We start from the raw sequence: 21,948 nt of genomic DNA on the forward strand, positions 1-21,948 counted from the left end.
GTGGCACAGCCCACCCTACTGTGCTGCGGTAACTGCCCCTGCCATTGCACACCCCACTGCCTTAACTGGCCCCCAAAGCACTGCTCCCCTCAGCTCTGGGCGCCATCTTGGCTTCCTCCTCTCCTGCCCGCACCTTGCCCCAACACGACGCCCTGCATTTCCAAGACCAGTAGCCTGAGGTACAGCACTACAGTCATCATTTCCTTTTCATTTCCACACAAATTATCACTAATTTAATTTCATTCCCACCCCGACTCTTCGATTCCAGGGCTGACCTTGGTGAGGCTCCCGCCTCCTCAGAGGTTGTGTGGCACAGCCCTCAGAGCAGCTCACCACCGCCATGAAGCGAGACGGACCACCCACCTCCCGCTCTTTACCTGCCATCCGAACCTCTGGCAGGTCCCGGCGGCCTCCGGTGAGTCCCTCGTGGGCCCCGCCGTCCCCCTCCCCCGGAGCCGCCGGAGCTTTTTGTTTTCCCTTTCCTTAAACAGCCTCCTGCACCCCCAGGGTAAAGATATTCCTCCTCCTCCTCCACTGAAAGACCGGCCTCAGCACCTGGGGGTGATATCAGCTGATTGAGAGGGGGAGGGAGGTTGAACTACAGGGTTGTTTTGGGGTTTTTTTTTTGCAGCTGCGTTGTAGAAATGATGAGCTTGCTATGCTTCTTTGTTAACCCGACGGAAAGCAGAGGCTAGTCGCTAAGTTAAGACTTATTTCTGTACGAAAATAAAATAGTTTCACCTGATTAGTTCTGTTTTCTTCAGGATAAGGCTCCTAAATCCTCCCGAGCCTGGTGGTCAAGATAATTTTTTGCAAGACACAAGAAACATCAAAACCCAAGAAGGGAGAGAGGTGACATTTCCAGGCAAACAAGACGAGACGCGAGAGCTTTGTTCCTCAAGGACAAACCTTGAAATAATCGTAGCCACAGCTGCAAAGTGCAGGTAAAAGGGCTGCCAGGTAAATCGCCAGCACTTTCCAGAGCCTAATTCCAAAGCCTAACACCTGCACTCAGTCTGAGCTCCATCTCCTGCCCCCAGCACTGGGGAACAGAGCCCGGCCCCAAACCCAGACCCCAGGGCCTAAGGGAAGCAGCAGCTTGAGCAAAACAGTGTTTCTCAAACTAGTCACCCCATTGGAGGTCCTGAACAGTGTTCTTGCATAGTTGGCAGCATTCAAAACAGAATGACATTCAAAACATTAAGAACTAAGAACAGGTGAAGTAACACTTTAAAGGAAAGACTTTTAATGTAATACTATAACTCATACATGAACTGTTTAAAAAAAAAAGAAAAAATAGAATGCAATGCAACCTTAAAGTGTATCCACCATGACTTTTATCTAACCTTCTTTCCTGTAATCTGAAGTTTTAGTCAGTACTGATGATGGACGGGCACAGAAAGTGAAGAAAGATTAATTGTATGGGATGAAAGGCAGAAGAGGAGAGTATTTCTGAAGATTGTTTCCTCCCACAGTACAAATTTAACAAGTGTTTTCAAGTTTAATTTAATTAAGCTATAATTACCTTCTGTGGAAGTGTTGGTGAGAAGACTGCTGCACAGCTGGAATAACATAGTAAGTATAATTACTCACCACCCCAATAAAAAAAAAGTCTTTTGAGACGTTTCTACCAATAGCAAGAACAGTTTAAGTATTATTAAGCAGTATTTTAGCAGGTTTTTTTATTATCTATCTGTTACCCCATGGGTTAAAAGAAAAAAGCTACAGCAGGACAAGAACCATACATCAACTAACATTGCTAGCATTGCATTTCTCTTCTTTAAAAAGCTACACTGAACACAGAATACCATGCATATACAGATATTACCAACTATTTTGAAGTAATTGCTCTTCAGTATGAGGGAATTACCAGCTTACCCTAAAAAAGTTTTTCTTCTAGCTAAATAAATGCCATAAAAAAAAAGAAACAAAAACGTTGAGTATGTTGGCTTTATCGATACAGATGAAAGTGTGTCAACTATAGCGTTCACTCTGGAATCGTGGAGCATAGTTTCTGGCACTTTCATTCTCCTGTGTTGTGATTAAGTCTATAATAGCTGTCAGTACTGCTGTATCCCTGGATTTAGTATCATTCCAGTCCACGGGATGTGGGTTTTCTATTTTTTCTTGTAGAAGATCATCAAGCTCTTGTCTTAAATTCTGCAAAGAGTTTGTTCGAATGAACAAAGAAAAAAGAAAAGAGACAGGCAATTAGGGCAACAGCATTACTACAGCAAGTTCAAATCCCTTGGGCCCTCTGTTCTTCTAATCTTTACACCTGCTGTTCTCCTATTAATTCATTTCAACATTGCTATCCAAAGCTGCTTCTCAAAGACTAGCAGTTTCACTTTTTATGACAGATGACCATCTCTGGAAGCAATGGCCTTTGACAGCCTATACATCCATTAGCTGACTACTTCAGGATTAAAAATATTTTGGGTTTTAAAAAAAAAAGTCAGATATGATTTCTAGGATCTAATGTTGACTAAAAGCACTATTCAGCTCCACCTTCCACTGGAACTTATTACTGCTAACTGAAGAGCCCCATCCTCATATTTCCATATCCATGTGGACATTTCATGGACTGACCAAGTCTTCCTACAGCTTTTGCTGTGGAAAACTACAGAGAATAAGCTCGTCGAAAGGCGTTTATAAATCCTTTATATTCACCCTAGGACTCTTCTCTGAAGCTTCTGTGTTTTTCAATATCCCCATGAATTCTTCAGCAGAGGCTGCACCAGCTGCACAAGAACATCACCACCGTATTGCTGATGCCTCAACAGACACACAGCCTCATTCTCCTTAGTCAGGCGATTACATTGGAAACAAACAGAATAAATCTGACTGCCTGCTCTTAAGGCAAACATACGGGAGTACATTACTGTTTACTTCTCCCCAGTTTACCATGTGGTGCAGACTGTTCAGACTGTTATTTTTGCTACTGTGTTTTAACTTGCATGCATCTACACACCTTCAGTAAATCTCTTTTGTTTACTTTGTGTACTTGAACTGCTTACTGGGAATACATTTAAAACATTATTATCTCCCTGCAGTGAAAAATCAGTAGGTACATATCAAATATAGAAATCTCTAAGAAGAATCAGTGTTAAACTAAGTCTTCCATATACATTATGCTTAAACATAGTCACCTTAACTAAGTGCGCTATTCTTGCCGGAGACTGGAAAACGATCCATTCATCCACAGCGATGGTATCCTGATCTTTATCCTTCTGAATGGATATATCTCCTCCGAAGAACAAGAGACAGTATGGAGACACCTCTGTACAATCATACAAGTAAATCTGCAAGAAGACAAAATTGTCCAATCACCCTTCAAAGCACCTTAAATGACTCATAATAGAATTCCAGAAGATAATTATTCAGTCATAAATTAGCAAGACATCTGAAGCAACACAGTTGGAAAAGCACAAGAAATCAAATTAAACAGGAGCAAAAATGGTCCCAAATACAGTCATTCACACAAAGCAGTGAAATCAAATAAACTACTCTGTAACGATTGGAGAAAAAAAAATTCAGCATATTCAGAAGTGTTACACTGGACTGAAATAAAAAAAAAAAATTTAAGAATTACACTTGTTATTGCCAGAACCCTAAGAAAAACAACCCCTAAAAAAAAAAAACATCCCAACCACAAAAACCCAGTAGTTACTGGTGGTATTGTTCCACAAATATCACAAAGAACAAAATCTGATGGCATGTAAAAAGAACCACCCGAGACAGGAAGGCTTCAAACAAAGGCACTGTTCACATCCCTTTTGAACCTTGATCCAACCTTGTTAAAGAGCTACAAAAATAAATTACACAAATATAAATCTTCACATACACTGCTAGTTCTCATCTTCAAATGGTACACAAGCCAGTTATAATGGAACTCTGTTTCTTCCACATTAACTGATTTAGGATGAATATTAACTGTGCCATCTGTCTTGGTGCAAACTTTCACCCTTAAAAGAAAAAAAAAAGTTTTTATTTTAGGATCGAAATAAGATCTTGAAAGTTTAGCACAACCATGTCCCATGTTAATAAAACCCTCCAATGTTCTACTAGCATACTAAACTCCAAAAATACAAGGATGTCCACAGAAACTTTAAATCTTTTCCCTAAAGATTACAACTAAATCTACAGTGTGAATTTTTAGACAGCTGCCTCTCTGCATTTAAGAAGTTTGAATTCTTTGTCGAATTTACCCCCCTTAATAACATAATAATTCCATCAGACAATAAAAAGCAGAAACCAAGCACAATACGTATGAAGCACAACTGTTCTCCTCCTTCCCACATTTCGGAGACGTTGATTCTTTGGGTGCGGATCCCTGAGCTCTCTACTCCCTGCCTGCAGAAGTATTTTGCAAAACAGAGAGTTCGGTGTTTGGAACCCAAACAGCGGGGGGAGCGTGTCTCCAGCAGAGCGGTTGGCGTAACAAGTCTCTTCCTTGGTGGATGGTAAGCCTGAGCCCTCCTGGGCGGTGGGCTGACACTCAGCTCCACCACGCGGCAGAGATACAGCAACACGGTAACTTCCATCAGGTTTGCAAACTTACTGCATTGAGGTGACTCTTCGCACACTGGGCTCGGTCTAAAAGGGAAAATCTACTGACTAACAGCATCAGCTACAGATGGATCAAAATTACACAATTTAAGGTAGAATTTTGACTACCTATTCTTACTCCTTTCATAGAAGTAATCACTTGGGGTTCTTTTTGCTTGTTTGGGTTTTTTTGGTTTTTTGTTTGTTTGTTTTTTAAATTATAGACATAATGATTGCCCCTAGCTTGCTGTTTCAACATTACACACCCAGAGAAGTCGATCCAAGTGTTCAATCCTTTATTCTGCCTTAAAACAGGTCCATAAAGAAGGATGTCTATATCCTGATGAGTATACTGATATTGTGAGTAATAGCTGATAAGAATAAATAGCCTGATAATATAAGTAGTGATAAATCAACAGACTGGAATTTCTAGACTCTATGTTGCCAAATAATAAGAAAGGACCCCGTTTCAACTGCTGCTGTAGACCAAAGAGGATGGTAGGATTCTTTGAGCAGCAGTGTTATTGATATATTGTAACATTATCCATGGCATGATGAGGTTACACAAATTATTTCACAGACTAGCAGGTATCTGTTAAGCAGATACTGCTAAGCACAATAAAGATCAACAATCCCATGCTCTCATCTACCCTTCTCAAATGAAGCAACCCACGCCCGTGATTGAGCTACACAGATTCGTTCATGCACTCAAGCCGTTGCTTCACTGTGCTAAATCACCTAATGTAGAAAACACTTTGAATAAAAACCAACAGTAAACAAAAACAAACCCTTACATTTTTCTCTTTTTGCTGAAGCTTGGACGGATCTTTGCAACTTTTGGATATAAACCAGCACAGATGACCGCTTTGAGCAACTTCTCATTATCTGTAGAAGACAGCAAAGTAAACAGTGCAGTGCTGTAAACTGAGACTTCAGCTATCAGAAACCTGTCCATTTCCTTCCACTGTTTACCTGAGTTGGTATTAGATTTGGGATCCTTGGGGTCTCTGCTATTCACAAATCCAGCTGCAAGGAGATGCTCAGCAAACTGTCCTTTCATGTTATGCAGCATCTAGGAAATAATAAAAATTGTTCCAGAAGGATGCTGTGCTCTTCCCCTTTTCTCCGCAGACATAATCCTCCTTTAAAAACTGTCAGGATCTTACCTGCAGTGTATTTGAAGACAGGAAATATTCCCAGCAATAGTCTTTCTCAGTTCGGAAACCACGACGCCGAGTCTCTTCCCAGCCCTAAAAATTAAAATCATAGTTCAAAGGCATTTGTAAGTGAACACATACCAAAAAAATTAAAGGCAGCAAAAACTAGTGGCCAACAAACCACATAATTATTTTTCTCTATGAAAGAGAAAGTAAATCCCTTGAACTCTTTGTTTATATATATGTAGCACAGAGTAGAAAAACAAAACTTTAACATTTTGAATCAAAACCTTCCCTTTTCCGTGGTAAGGAGTGAAATCTAGCTACGTTTGCCAGAATTGCATTTGTTGCTGGGGAAGGACTTTTTACTAGGGCATGTATGGATAGGATGAGGGGGAATGGCTATAAACTGGAAGAGGCAGATTTAAAGATTAGGAAGAAGTTTTTCACTGTGAGGGTGGTGAGGCACTGGAACAGGTTGCCCAGAGAGGTTGTTGAGGCCCCATCCCTGGAGGTGTTCAAGGCCAGGCTGGAGGTGGCCTTGGGCAACCTGGGCTGGTGGGAGGTGTCCCTGCCCAGGGCAGGGGGTGGTACTCGATGATCTTCAAGGTCCTTTCCAACCTAAACCATTCTATGATTCTATTGACAGTCATGGGTAGAAATGGCATTCCAGGCCATTTATTTCCTCTTCTTCTTGCCCCAACACTATACAGCTAAATCTCCCACACTTTTGAAGTCAGCTTCAGCCTCTCACAGATGCTGGAAGGACAAGAATTAATGCCTCCAGCAAGGTAACCGTAACATTATGTTTTCTTTGTCTCTTTCACAGACTTATCCACAAGAAATTAGGTTATTGAACCTGAAGACAAGATTGCTCAACACTAGAGAAATGCAAATTAGATTGGTTTTATGTTTCTGTGGAAGCCAAGGAAGAAATACTTCAGAGCACAAACTTAGAATAATCCCTATTACTCAAATTAAAATTCTAGAAGAAAAAGCCCAAACATTAAGACATGCCTACCGTGAAAGCATTCACCACAGTTAGATGATCACTTTTAGTGTTCTTTGACAGCTCCTTTCTTCTTGCATCTGCTACTTTCTCTTTGCCCTAAGAATAGTTAGAACTTGTAAAAATATTCATGACTGACATGCCAGTCCTTTTCCTAATTAAGGTACATATACACAGCAATACTTTGGATGCTACATCCAATATTCTGTAGGCAAAGACAATACTTTATAGTATCTGAAGGCAATCTTTTACCAATAAAAATGCAATTAACATGAAAATAAGATTAAAGTGCTTCTAAACTATAACTTCTCAGTAAGTCCCAATATCCTTCTGAGATTCTTAAAATTATATGTGTTATTCTCCCCTCAGAAACTTTACCAGAGGAATGACGAAAGGGTCTTTGAAGCTGAGGCTAGCTGCAATTGTAAGTACTGGATCCAAGCAGCAGAATAAAGCTCCAAAGAGGATCATTTTTCCAATATGTGGTTCAACTGGTAATCGTGCTAAATGGACGCCTAGAGGAGTCAGTTCTTCTTGTCTGTCCAAAGCATTCTGTCAGAAGGAAAGAAAAAAACAAAAAGGAAAAAAAAATAAAGATAGTATTTGAAATGGGATTTCCTTGAAATAGCCTACCTAGAGATAGGTTCTCTAGTATACCTAAAGAACAAAGGAAAGCCTGAGAGCTGGAGAATGCAGCCAGCTGTAATAAGCTATGGTAGGAAAGCAATCAAGCAAGTTATGGAAGCGTTTAATTAGAGCCAAGAAACCATCTTTAATTGTGTTTCCAGTGATTTACTAGGGTTAGTGTCTTTCTGGACAAAAGTATGAGGAATTATTAATACTTGAGCGTCTTCCTATTCTCCTAATCAAGCTTATTTTTAGACTTCTACCTTACCCTCAATATCACTTCTGTTTTTATTTACTCTGCCCTTTGCTACTATACAGCATCGTCCCGGAACACCAAATGTGCAGGTGAATTTTAGTTTTATCTAAACATTTATAGAATCATGCTGTCAGTCTAAATACTGCCCTTCATCTAAATCAGATGCTTCAATTATTGCTACAAGTGATTTGTACAAATAATACCAGGGCAAGAAGTCAGCAGTACAAATGTGCCTTTAAACTCTCCTTCCCCACCAAACGGGCAATGACACACAAGAACTTTCTCCTATGTACCGCATTTGCCCACAGAAAAAGTATCTCAAGCTCTTCACTAATGTGACTGGGATAGGAAGGCTTGGTGGATGAGCAGGGTGTTACAGAAGCAGCGAGTTAAGTAAGTATCTGTAAGAAACTTAAATGCAAGGTGCATGTATATGTTTTGAGTAATTTAGGCAGTTCCTCAGGAACTACTCTATGCAGCTGATGAACGTTATGTATTATGTGAAATTATTTCCTCTGTTCAGTGAAGATATATAAAGGGTCTACACAATACGATAAGGGGTTGCAAATGTCTCAACCTGTACAATCAGAACTGTCTTATTAGAAACAACACAGTGACATGATTCTAAACAGAATTTTGTACATTAAGCAATACTTTACCAGCTCCATTAGATGATTTATGGCCAACATTACAGCATCACGAGATGGGGGATCCATTAGTTTGCTCAGAAAATAAGCGATTCCACCAAGCTTTAGAATCTGAGACAAAAAAAAAAAAAAAAGATGAAAACCTACAGCAATTGGAGAAAGATGGCTACATAAAATTAGTAAGCAGTAACCACACTAATTAAAAAAGCATGAATAATTCACAGCTTGAGCTGGAATTTCACTAATTAAAAACTAAGAACAAAACCAGAAACGTATTAATGATGAAATCTGAAACATAAGGATCTAGTAGTCTTCATTCAGTATGCATACACATGGTATTTCTTATGCATGCATAAGGCATCCGCTACAAACTGCCAAAAAGGAAACGCATCGGTTCTAAAACTATTTTTTAGTAAAATTGTTTTTAAGACATCATATCCCTTGACTCACTGGCATTTGCACTGAAGCTCCTCTGACTGAATGGTATTTGGGGGGAGAGGGGAGGAAGCACAGTCCAAATTTTTGTGAATACACTTCAGCTTTTATTTATACCAGCCAATCCAGTTTTTCTTGGGTTTGATGCATTGAGATACAAGTAGGCATTTTGCAAAAGTTGCTGCAATTATTAGCCAAGTATATTGTATTTCTGTATAACAGAACTCTGACGTGAAGACAACCCTAGGGTCACAGTTATATTAACTTAATCTCTCAACCTCTTATTCCAATGGAAAAAGTAAATAATAAATATGTTTGAAGATTCATGTGCTTACCTTGATCTGTAAACAGAGTTCTTCCAAAGGTGTCCTCAAGATCTCTGGTAACTGATAATCATCTAGAAGGCTAGCGCGTAGTCCATTGTATAGATGATAACAGTGGCCTGGCTGAACTCTGGAATTATTTAGATGAAATCAATTATTTTTGCTATGACACCGTGATATTATGATTTATAAACAGCTTTCCAAAACACCTCAAGGAATTAGAACTGAAACGTATTCAATTCTAAAAGCCATTTCAGCTTTCTGAAACACAGACCCATCAGGAGGAAAAAGGCATGCAGAACACAGAGACCTCCTATCAACTGGTCAAAAGGAGTAATGAAGAGACCAGAGAAGAACCGTAAGTCTGAACAAGAGAGAAATATTCCACAAGGTATTTTGAGACGGAGAGAAATTTTTTAAAAAAATTGGTATATAGCTAAGTGATATTAATTTGTAGGCAATTTTCACTTTAATGTATCACAGCCTCATAAATCAGGTGTGAAGGCACACACTACCAACAAAAATTTAAAAAAACGCAGGACTTATTCTTATGTAAGGAGGAGGGAAACTCATGAGTTAAATGCAGCGCAAATTAAGTCAGCTTCCTAGAAAGACAAAGAAACCATTCTTTCCATAAGAACAAGAGACAGTTGTGCTAGCATCTGCTTCTGAACATATGAATAACAAAGCAGTGTCTTCAGCAGCATGTGCTCGGAGACGATGGAAACTTAACATCACAAAACTTTTCTAACTATCCCTATTATTCTTACCTTCCTGCTCGACCTTTCCTCTGCTTGGCATTAGCTTTACTAACCCACTCTGCTGCCATTGTGCTAATGTTGTTCTGTGTGTCAAAGTGAGTTTCCTTTATTTTTCCACCATCTATAACGAACACCACATCATCTATTGTAATGCTGTTTAAAAAAGAAAAGAGAGGGAAAAAAATGCAACTCTTCATCTTTGCAAGCTTGACCTAGGATTTTGAAATCTTGAAATGGTTCTGGCCTCTCTTTACCCCCTCCCAAACTGGGAGCCAACAATAAAAAAGAAATGTGTTTGGAATGTCATTAACAATTACGTTACTAAGCAGTTCAAGAAAGAGCTTGACTTATTCTCCTAGGTCTGGCAAAAGTCACCATATGCGGTTAGGAAGCCTGCAGAGAGGACAGGCAGCTCAGATTTATCATGCACAACAGCGGGGAATCTTTATAGTAACATCCATGGTTTAATTGTTTAAAACAATTAAAGGAAAACTCTTGTTTAGTCTACAAAGATTTCTAAAGATAAATTGTTATAAATGAATGCTACAAATACAAAAACATATATTTTGGAAATATTAAACAGGTTTGTACTTTAGATTACCACTATTGTTTATTTTGTTAAACGTATGGCTGTTTTCAGTCTGTACAGCTAGCTATTTACCTAGTCTCTGCAATGTTGGTAGCAATCACGATTTTCCTTACTCCTGGCGGGGTCTTCTTAAAAACCTGTAATTATCCACGGCCCATTTATATGTTTGCCAAAATCAAACATATGCTTAATTAATTTTTTTTTAGTTGTGAAATGTTATTGTATTGCATAACAACATAAGAAATGCATACCTGAGTCTGGTTAACAGTAGGCATCAATGAATGTAAAGGTATGATAATAAACCTATCTGAAAATTAAAAATCAGTAAAAGATATGGTGTAAGCACAGAAACTTTACTTTTACAGGAAAATCAACTATGCAGAACAGAGAAAATAAGCTGCAAATAAGTATACTGTCTCATATTCAGAATTCACAGGTACATGTATGATAATGGCAAATTCTAAAGTAAAAAGGTATAAAGGAATATTTTTTATTATGCTATGACGACAAGTTTGAGAAAATATATGGAGTTATATACAGTAATTTATATTTAATTTTAAAATTCTCAAATTACTTAAAATTGCTCAAGTTTAATAAATAAACTGACACTCTCCTGAGTCTTTCAATAAACTGAAATTCTTTATCTATAGAATGTACACAATATGAACTTTAAGACAACTATCTGAATAGTCAAGAGCATAGGTAGACAAGTTAGATGAAAACATGAGTTATGCCAAAAGGACAAATTAAAGTGTATCAGACAGGCACAGAGTACTCTAGTGTCCTATTAAAAAAGCTTCTAGGAATAAACAGGATTTAAAAGAAGTACCAGCAAAGCAGCAGACAAAAGCTGCTGAAGAATCAGGAAAAGAGGAACCGAACACAGAATGAAGACAGTTTAGTTTTGAATGGAAATTATCATAGCTACAAGAAAGGACAAAAGGAAAAAGATGCAGGTCTGAGATTCTCAGATTGTTCACTCCTACACTAAGAAAAAGGAGTTATTATCATTAGCAAATGAAAAATACCATAGAAGTGCAAAAAATGCTGAAGACACTGCAATCATCTTGAGAGAAGAGATGAGGAAAAAAAACCCAGTAAATCCAGTGCAACACCAGCAACCACATGCAAAAATTAACAGTTGGCCACTAACGTTACTGCTGGAATTCCCATGTAAAATTTTGGTTTTACCTGACTTAAACATGACTTGTGACATCAAGAGATCGTGCAAAGTGCTAATGTTGTCCCAGCCTGGAAGAAACACTAGAATTGCACCGTCCTATATACAAAAGATGGAGTGAAGGGAAAAGAGGTTAATTATATGCTAGGCAAAGAACCAGCTACTGGCGCACTAACACATATATGATGGATAGATGATATTTGAAACCTCCGATTCAAATTTGGAACAAAGTTTATAATATTGTTTTCTATAAAAGAGTTCCCTACATATATTTAGCTGAACGTAATAAATAAAAATTTTATTGTAAACATATTTTCCCTGCTGTGTTTTAAACACTGCAATGTCAACACTAGAAGAATTTGAGCTGCAAATAAAAGAAACACTAATGGATAATTTTCAACACAGAAAGAACAAAATATGAAACAGCAACTCATCCTCATTAACCACAGCTTAAATGATCTATCAACTGAAAGATAAAGTTATTTAATATTTTTTAACAGTCAAAATTATCTTTAAGGAATCAACCAAGGTGTCAGCTCTTCCACAGATGGTTTTGAACACAGAAACAAATACATAACTTCAGGTTTTGACAATCTACATTCATTATACCTATGGTAACAGAAGTTATTCTTCAGGTTTGCCTCTGCTGCAGGCACAGGATCCTTCTGACATTAATATTCTGATAACGTTATTACTACATAACAAGGTAGGGCATATTTGGGTATAGCTATGCAGCTGTATTGACTGCTGATCTTGACAAGCTGAAAGTTGCAAGAGTCTCCTAGCTGTGTTTGGTAAACGTGACTAGACCTTTGCTAGGCTGTATAAAAATTCAGTCTTCACAGCATCCCAGTCATATTTGGATTACTCGAGCAGAAAAGCATTAAAGCCAACACACAGTGCAGATATGAGGCAGTGAACATCAACTCTAAGAACTGCTCTTGCCCTCTCCCTCCTATTGCTGAGAAATTAAGAGAGATTTAGTCGTATGCTAAAGAGGTTTTCAGACAGTTTTCCACAGCTATTTCACAAAACGTAACATTTAGTACACACTACAAAGACTGCCTTTAATAAACACACACAGTCACACAAAGAACTAGAAGTTAAATTTTAATTTGTAACTATATTACTTTCCATCAAATAACTAAGGTGTATAATTAATTTGAAGGCTTATTTAAAAACTTATCCAAAAACCCCTGCAGCAATCTGAATCCAGACGGTACCCAAACCTTCAGATATCTGTCCTGTTTTATTTACGAGACAATCCCTAATATCAGTGGAAGAACTCAGGCTCTTTTCCCCCCGCCCCCTGCTCAGAAGGCACCAGAAATGAGCATATCAAATGTATTTGTAAGTTTTCTAAGTTTCTTATGTACATAGGTCTTATTAACACCCACAACCCCTACTCAAGAAAATGCTTAGATGTGTATTCCCCTTTAAGCATGGATTCTATTCCATCATTTCAACAAACATAGTACCTAACCACATTCTAAACTCAGGGCTTAAATAGTACTTAGATATTTAAAGCTGTTGATTACTTCTCAGAAGAGCAAAATAAAAAATTCTTCTTCTTTCTACCTGTATGACAAGCCAAACTATCAGCTCTGACACCCAACAGCCACTGACAATTCAGTCACATCATTAAAACGTGATGATAGGAGACAGAAGTGTACCTCTTCTTCCAAAACGATGTGTCTGATAAGTGCTGCTATAAGGTCAAGGTCGACCTTTTCATCATCCATCATTTCCAAGGCATCTATAGTACTTGCTGAATACCTGTAGGCATCGAAAGCATACCTGTTGGTGACTTGCTGACATAGTCACGCACTCGTGTTTCTGCTATAAGGCTCTCCAATCACACATCTAAGTAACCCACTACTGTTCAATTTATTTCTTTGACTGTTCAATTATTGTACCTCCAATGTACTCTTGAGATTTAGTTTAGCACAATTCTCGTCAGTTTAGAAGAGTAAGTTTAAGAATTACCATGTTGTGTCTGAACTGCGCTTGAAGCGTTTCCATCATCTTTCTCCTCCTCGTGAATTATCCAGGACCTAAACAATCTGAGTTTGCCCTTCAATGTGTCCCTCCCTCCCAGTGAGCAGAGGAGGCATCTCATCTGTTCAGCCCTTTGCTTTCATGAAAGCTAACACCATGGCAAAAACTGCCAATTGATTCAAAACACACAGTGGAACAGGGAAGGAGGAGTACAAATGGGATGAGCAGAGCACGGGATGGGCCAGACAGAAACACAGCATTGAGGGTTTTTCCCTTAGAAAAGGAAGATAAAACTGAGACACCTGTATTCATTATTGTTACGAAGCTGGGTATACAGGCAGTCCCAAAATGCAGAGGACAAACAGGACAGGAGAAAAACAGGAAGATGCTGTTCCTGAAATAAATCAGCCAGGATATCCAATTAAACAGCTTACCTGGATTACAAAAGTAGTCAAATGCTGGCAATCAAATAATGTTTCAAGTAGACAACCTCTACTAGGTGCTCAAGAGGCAAAATTATTTAGCTTGGTTTTAAACCGCTATGGAGGAATATTAAACTATTCTGAGGAAAAGGGGGTGGGGGGTTCTTTTGTTTTGTTGGGGTTATTTTGGTTGTTTTTTTCTTTTCTTTTTTTTTTTTTAAACCCAGGGCATTTTGTATTATGTTAATTATGAGACTAAATTATTGCAAGATATCTCTCAAAGAAAAAGAGGAGAATTCATCAGAGGAGAACTGATGACCAAAGCTCCAGAAGCCTGACATCGTGTTGAAGACTGTAATGGACAATACCAACATCAACAGCAAGCGACTTGACAGCTGTAAGTTCTCTCGCATGGAACAGAAGCTAATTCTCTGTGGTAATTCCAAAGCACTTCAAAAGTTGCCAGCCAACTCTACCGGCAATTCCATCATTGTTTTCCACAGCAGTAACTATCACATCATTAACAAAAGCACAGTAATAGAATACAGCGCTAATTTATGTTTCTCAGTTGAGACGTGTCTAAAAACTTAACGCAAAATAGTAACTTGAGAACAACCTGCCCCGCAGCTGCCTTAAATAGTCTGGCCATCGCTCCCTGTAGATTTCCTCTTTTTCTTCTTTTTCTGGTCTGCTTACATGTCCTTGCATGAAACCTTTCTTCCACCTTGGCCGACGGTCTGTGTTTTCTGGAGTATACCTTTAAATTTAAATAACAAACAATTAAATTTTAAATTTTGAAATGAAAGTCATTTAAAGCCAGCTGCATAGCAGCTTTCCAAACTATGGAAAATATGCAGCGTTTTAGCTATACAATGTAAATAAGATTCTTAAATTTCTTTTCTGTAAGAAATTTTACTTATAGAGACAAATACCATCTCTAGCATGAGAACGTGTAGGAAAAAAAGTCTGAACAAACAGAAAGACGAGCTTGACTTCGTAGCCTGAAAATTCACCACACCAAAAGAAGAAAAGGACAATTTTTTTTCCCTCCTCAAGGCAACACTTCCTTGTTGCTATGTGTCATTTTTAAGTACTGTACAAGCTTCTAAATACCCCTTGAAAGGTTTTCTGTTGAAAAACACAACTAATATTTCCACAGGTTATTTATCATAGAACAATTTGGGTTGGAAGGGACCCTAAAGCCCCCCCAGTGCCACCCCCTGCCCTGGGCAGGGTCACCTCCCCCCAGCCCAGGTTGCTCCAAGCCCTGTCCAACCTGGCCTGGAACACCTCCAGGGATGGGGCAGCCACGGCTTCTTGGGGCAATTTATACCATGATATTCTTTGAAAAGACATACTACGCAAAAAACCCCACCCAAAATACTGTCTATACCTGTGTTCAGCAAATACACTTACCTCAACTTCTCAATTACATCCTCGAGAAGATATTCCACTACAGGGAAAGTGAACCCAGGTATGTGAATCATTGGACAATTATCTGTGGAGGATGGCATAACTCAGTTTTTAAACAGCAAATAAAATACTGTACTGAAATAACAAAGGCAATAAACGTTCTTTGCTATTTTTGCAGTAGAGTTGCCAAGTCTATAGGGGTTTTTTGTTTATTTTTAAATTCTCACAGAAGATGCCAAATTCAATTCTACATAAAAGTTGCTGAATAAAAAAAGCACACGTAGCACGCAGTATATTGTTCTCCAGCATGTTCTTCTGGTCCCAGCTACAGGATGAAGCTGGAAGACTGAACAACTAAAGGCTTCAATCTGATTGCCCACTCACACCATGACTTCTGAAATATGGTAAATATTAGTAAATACTTAATATGAAAACACTCTGGAGATACTGTTTCCACGATATGTCTGAACAGCAAATACAGAAGCAACATATGGCCACGATGAAGTAAAATTAAGGGAACAAGCATCTCCATCAGCTGGCAACTATTTGTAAAATTCACGTCATTACCTCTTTTGATAAAAATCAATCCTAAAATTTGAGAACTGTATTATACTGTAGAAGCCTAAATTACTTAAGAGGAACATTCACGGGAAGCATTTCACCTACCAAAATACTCCGAAAACTTCTCTGCATTTAAAGTAGCACTCATGAGTATTACTTTCAGATCCAAACGAATATTCAGAAGATCTTTAATAATGCTCATTAAGACATCTGACTGAAGATTTCTTTCATGAATTTCATCAAGGACTACATGACTAATGCTGGACAAGTGCCTACAATAAGACAACAGGAAGTTAAACATTTGTTTTTAGCAAAATTTAAAAAAAACAGAGCAGAGATTGTTAGAAACAGCTCAGTAGTCAAGTCATTTCATAATTGTATTCTGTTTTTTATTAAATAGGAAAAAACTTACTTATCTGACTGGAGCCACTGTAGGACAATTCCTGTGGTACAGTACAAAATTGAACCTTGTTTCCTTGGTAACCGACTGAAAGAGATACATTAAGAATTCCTCAGTTCTCTTCTGTGTTTTGCAAAGTACTTTAAAAGCTTAAAATCAAAATGCAGATAGTCATTACAGACATTATGCCTCATTCTCTAATTTGCTCACTTACAGTTCAATTGGTGGAACAAGGAATTAGGCCCCAGTTGCAGCATTTTGGCTGATGGGGAATGAACTACTTGTGATTTGACAGAAGCCCTGACTTCCCAGACACCACTTTTTGTCATTTGCACATTGATCCTCTGACCCCAAATTCTTGTAGCTATCCAAGCTCAGCACAGATGACAGGTAAATACAGAGCAGTATAACATTCTTGATTAAATAGTACAGAAAAATATAAATGAGATTCTAAAACTCAAATTAAAGTGCTGAAAGGACTAAGCTGTCATCTCTCAACAGCAGTTTTTCCACAACAATAACTGAGATTCCGGTACTTGTTGGTAACATTTCAGATATTTTTTTTAAATTAGAGATGACTCCAAATGTAATAGCTTTTGCTCTATGGCACTGGGTCTATGGACTCTTGTCAAGGCACCCGACTTTACTACCTGATCCCAGTGGGGTTACTCAATAGGTAAGTGTAGCAAATACATAATTTTCCCCAGAATTATGGTTATAGCATTCTCTCCTTTAGCTTTTCCATTTTTCCTTGAAATTTATGGATTAGGGACACCAGTTTTATCTCTATCTACAGCAGAACCTTTCAGAAGAGCTGAAAGAAGGACTTACTAGACAAAGTACAACGTGGTGCTACCCACCGTTACACACTGCATAAAATACAATAATTGCACTCAAAATTTTTGCTAAATTTCAGAAACCTTATTAAAAAAATATCAGAACAAAAGCAGTCATCTACATTAAAAACTACTTTTCAAATTTTCTTGCTTGACTAACAGCAGATACTACTGTGTACCAATGCACAAGAACTGCCAACTCTCTCACCTCTGTAGACGAATTTGGTATCCTGTACTCTTGCCGTTACCACATGCTTCCGCCCTTTCAGCAGCCACTCTCTCAGCCACCTTAGGAAAATAAATAAAATCAAAACAGTGCAATAAAAAAGAATTTACGAAATCCCACAAGGCTGACCTATGATTCAGCTAGGAAATACCCAGTACCACGATTTATGTAAACAACAAAGAAACACCCTGAAAATAATTTTTTTCTCCTCCACTGAGAACAGTGCTTCCTGTCAGAGACCCAAGAACAGGCTTGCAACCCAGGAGATATTCTAAAGGCACACAACCATTTAGACATTAGCAATACATTCGCCCTTTCAGCGGGGCGAGCTTTTCCTCATGGGACGTAAGGTTCTATCATCATTTGATACTTAACTATCAAGAAGAGTAACTACTGTGCACTTAAAAGCCAAATTCTTTCTTGCTCATTAATATACCTCTAACGGGCCTGACACAACATTAGCGTTTACCTCAATTCACATTTGTGCTGCCCAAATCCATTAAAGTCACAGGCATAAACCATGATGAAATTTGTGGAAAAACAAGGCTGGCAGTGCCAGTACTCAATATTAATGACCACAACTTATGAAATACCAAATTAGTGTATATTAACACAAGTGTTATTTGCAATAGAATTTAAGATGACTGAAAACAAACACACCAAAAGCCATCTTCACTGTCTGCGATGGGTTGAATGCTTATCTCGAGCTTTAAATTTAGTACGAGTACATGTGATGGCGAAGGAGTTTCTCTTAGAGGTGCACAGCACCCATCCAGTCATTTGGAATTTTTTCAGATCTTAAATCCAAATAATCTAGCAGATAGTACACTCAGTTCACCAGCTTGCCCACGGACCTCATGCTCAGTAAGAAACATTTTCATTCAGTGATTCTGAGTAAGGCAGTAATTTTTCCTCAGATAAAATAAATAAATCAATCAATCACAAGTAGTAACTCAGTTTGTCAATTTGCACTTACCGAAATAGCACTGATCCTCCTAGGCTGAGTACAAACAATCCTGCACATAGACCCTTTCCCTCGCTCTATGTAATCATCCAAGATGAACTGTGTAACTTGTGTTGTCTTTCCACAACCAGTTTCACCACTTATCACAGTTACTCGATTATTGTTTATAAGGTTTACAAGTTCCTGTTTCCCAACAAAGAGAAAACATTTATTGTATTATTATTCAAAACAGATTTTAGAAGGATTTTGACAGTTCTCTGCTACTGCGCGGTGAACTTAGAAGAAAGTGCAGCAGCAACTAAAGAAACAGATACTCATCTTTTTCTCCAAGTACTAAAAAAACCCCACCTTTAGTTAAAATCACCCCAAAGTAATTTCTGCACATTTGCACTTCAAATGTGTAAGGTTTAAAGCATATAAAATCTGAATACTAGTTTTAAATATTTAAGATGGGATATGAAAACAACATAAAATAACTAAAATGAAAGTCTGAAATACATTTTTTGACTGTTCTCCCCCTACTTGCCTTCTGGATATCTTTGGAGACCGAAAACAAGCATTTTCTGTTGGATTGCAAGACTGTACTAACTGAAGATCTTCAGCACAACATTTTAACATTTCTTATACTGACAGTAACATATTTCTTACGCTCCCAGCCTCTCCCTCCCAATCCAAAGGACTGTAACGGGGAGTATACCTATTTTAAGAACCAAAACGGAGGGACCCCGTTATGACAAATACATTAACTTTAGAAAGTTACAGAATACTCATCCATTCCGTACAGGTGACATCAAACGAAGAATTAGTATCTATTAATAACAACCCATACTGTCACTGATTTTGTGTTCTGCCTGGGAAATTAGTGGCAGTAGCAGCCAGCAGTACAGCCATAAAGTCCGTGATTAAAAAAAGAAGGTTTAATCTGCATTATATTAAATTCTAAATTGGGCAAATGTTCAACAAATGGCCACAATTTTATATATATAAGAAAAAGAATGCATGATAATTTATGCAGTGGTCAATTCCTCTACATAAAATCCAAGTGACTAGGAACGTTTCAGAAGTTTAACTGGCAGAGAAAGAAGAAAAGACCTATATTTTAAAAGAGTACTTCAGTGTATCTACCATTCAATCCCATTTCCATGAATAATGCTGCCCCTACTGACACAACTATTATCTAGCTCCAGCGTAACTTCGTACATGTCACGAAGCCCAGAACGTGAGCTACTTGCTGGAAAGAAGTCAAATCCAGTTCCAGAACTTGGGAAGCTTCAGCAGCTTCTTCAAAGGCCATAAAGGTTTCCTGTTAGTCCCAGTTATGCAACTGTTTCCTCCTGTTTTAAAACAGGATAACAGTAACGCATATTCTTTGAAATGAAATACACATTTACCTGTCTCATCCCATATGAAGGGAGTTTCTCTCGGAATCTCTGGGGGGAAAAGAAGTAACAGTATCGTTAAACATCTTTTCCACACTGAAACAGATTTCACCTATGATCTAAGCTAAACTGTGAAGTAACAGGACAAACTGTTAGGCTAATACTTATATAAACACAGGCCCACTAGAAATAAGTTTAATTCCACGCATGTTTTCAGTTTCATTAAATTTAGCAAAATTATTTAAAACCAACAGTTCAGTACGTGAAGAGGTATGTATGTATGGTTGCAAGACCAAGGCCTTGGATCAAAGGGAGAACTGCCTGTTCACGGTGAGACTGTTTTATCCGACAACTTTATACACGGCTGTTAGAACAACATAAACTATGTTTTTAAGAGTTTAATTAAAAAAAAAAAAAATCCAATCAAAAACTTTCTACTCAACACATGGAAACGTACCTGCATTTCAATATATCTAGGATCAGATTTCTTCTTTCTTAAGTCTTCTTTAAGCTGCTCATCTAAATCAGTATCTTGCTCATTTTTTTCAAAGAGATATTCCACATCCCGATCAAGAAATGTTTTTTCCAAGACTGGTCTCTGTTTTACAGGAGCTTTTTCAGTATCTGGTTTCACTTTTGCAGGCTGTTCTGGAGTAGGTCTGAAATAAGTGCAGAGAACAGAAACTTCAAAGGTTATCCAAAGATGTGCCTGGCCACTGTGAAGAGTACACTGAACTGTTCAAGACAAACCTGAAATCTGTTTGAGACATCACAGCCAGAAGTTACTTGACTGTCAGCCAATGAGAATATGGCATATGCCATTAAAACAATTAAAGGCTGAAAATTACCAGCCATCAAAATTTTACATCAGTATCCAGAAAAGTAACATATTCTTCTGTACCCAACGAAGGTAACAGAGCAACAAAACACCTCCAGAGAATCAGCGCCTAACCCGCTGTCAGAACTGCTGCCCCGGAGCCGGATCACTCAGCAGAACGGGGACCCAAACACCCCGTTTCACTGCACTCGGAGCAGCACACCTGGCTGCCCGTTTCACTGCCATCGTTTAACATCCTTGTAAGTGTGAAGAATGGACCCTATTTCACAGAGGCTGACAAAGTATTTCAAGGCTGTACAGTAAGTGAAAAATGAAGTCAAATGCCACCTCTGGAAAAATAATTCCAGAGGCCAGGGGAGCTGAGAAATTCCATATACCTATTCAGTAGGCCTGCAGATCAATTAGAAGATTTTATGAATTTAAGTAAAAATTTAACATCCTTAAGTCAACAATAATCTGAAAGAGAGTTTTACAGCAATGGTTACAACCAACTATTTGACAACACATGCAGAAAAAAGTGAGGGTATCTGTTAACCTAATTCACAAACTGTAAGTCAGTACCTTCTGATATATCTTCCTACCAGTTTGTGGGAACTTTGTTCAATTCAAAGTAAATAAAAGCATTAGTAATTGTTCCTCTTTACCCTTCTTCATCCCCAGACCACCAAGACATGGCTTCTTGCTCCTTTTCATTTTTAGTTTGGACAGTATTCAACAGCTGCACAATTTGCTCTTCCCTGCGTTCATCCATACGAACAACAGCTCTCTAGTAAAAAAAAAAAGAAGAAAAGTAGGGTTTTCATCAACATGTGCTCAGCATATCATAGCATAGTTCGGGTTGGAAGGGACCTTAAAGGTCCCCCCAGTGCCACCCCCTGACCTGGGCAGGGCCACCTCCCCCCAGCCCAGGTTGCTCCAGGCCCCGTCCAACCTGGCCTTGAACACCTCCAGGGATGGGGCAGCCACAGCTTCTCGGGGCAACCTGCCCCAGGGGATCACCACTCGCACAGCCAAGAATTTCTTCCTAATATCTCATCTAAATCTCCCCTCTGTCAGTGTCAAACCGTTCCCCCTCGTCCCACGGCTCCCCTCCCTGACCCAGAGTCCCTCCCCAGCTCTCCTGGAGCCCCTTTAGGCACTGGAAGGGGCTCTGAACTCTCCCCTTTTTCGCCTTCTCTTCTCCGGGCTCGAACCCCCCAACTCTCTCAGCCAAACAACAGAAATAATGATAATAGTGTGGTACCGACAGATTTGACGTTATTAACACTCCAATGTCATTCTCAACCTAGCGAGACTCCGGCCCGATCGGAAACATCCCTGAGGGACGGACGAGGCCGCCCTCTCCCGCCGGCCCGGCTCCCCCCGGCTCCCCCAGCCCC

The 21,948-nt window shown here is 38.8% G+C and overlaps 1 protein-coding gene across 1 annotated transcript; it reads right to left on the minus strand.

Annotated features, from left to right (window-relative positions):
- Positions 1-1,974: 1,974 nt before the first annotated feature.
- DHX36 (DEAH (Asp-Glu-Ala-His) box polypeptide 36) lies at positions 1,975-21,329 on the minus strand. Its single transcript, XM_009884395.1, has 24 exons — positions 21,214-21,329; positions 20,189-20,390; positions 19,744-19,782; positions 18,365-18,535; positions 17,371-17,450; positions 16,339-16,413; positions 16,032-16,198; positions 15,369-15,450; positions 14,569-14,709; positions 13,206-13,308; positions 11,544-11,631; positions 10,604-10,659; positions 10,425-10,489; positions 9,773-9,916; positions 9,015-9,132; positions 8,257-8,355; positions 7,093-7,266; positions 6,727-6,813; positions 5,715-5,798; positions 5,521-5,620; positions 5,343-5,433; positions 3,845-3,965; positions 3,150-3,302; positions 1,975-2,160 (listed from the first exon to the last, which is right to left on the minus strand). The coding sequence occupies exons 1-24, from the start codon at positions 21,318-21,320 to the stop codon at positions 1,975-1,977; spliced, it is 2,733 nt and encodes a 910-aa protein (XP_009882697.1). The 5' UTR covers positions 21,321-21,329.
- Between the last annotated feature and the right edge of the window lie 619 nt (positions 21,330-21,948).

Source organism: Charadrius vociferus, unplaced genomic scaffold (assembly GCF_000708025.1).
Source record: "Charadrius vociferus isolate BGI_N301 unplaced genomic scaffold, ASM70802v2 scaffold104, whole genome shotgun sequence".
Classification (NCBI taxonomy): Eukaryota; Metazoa; Chordata; class Aves; order Charadriiformes; family Charadriidae; genus Charadrius; species Charadrius vociferus.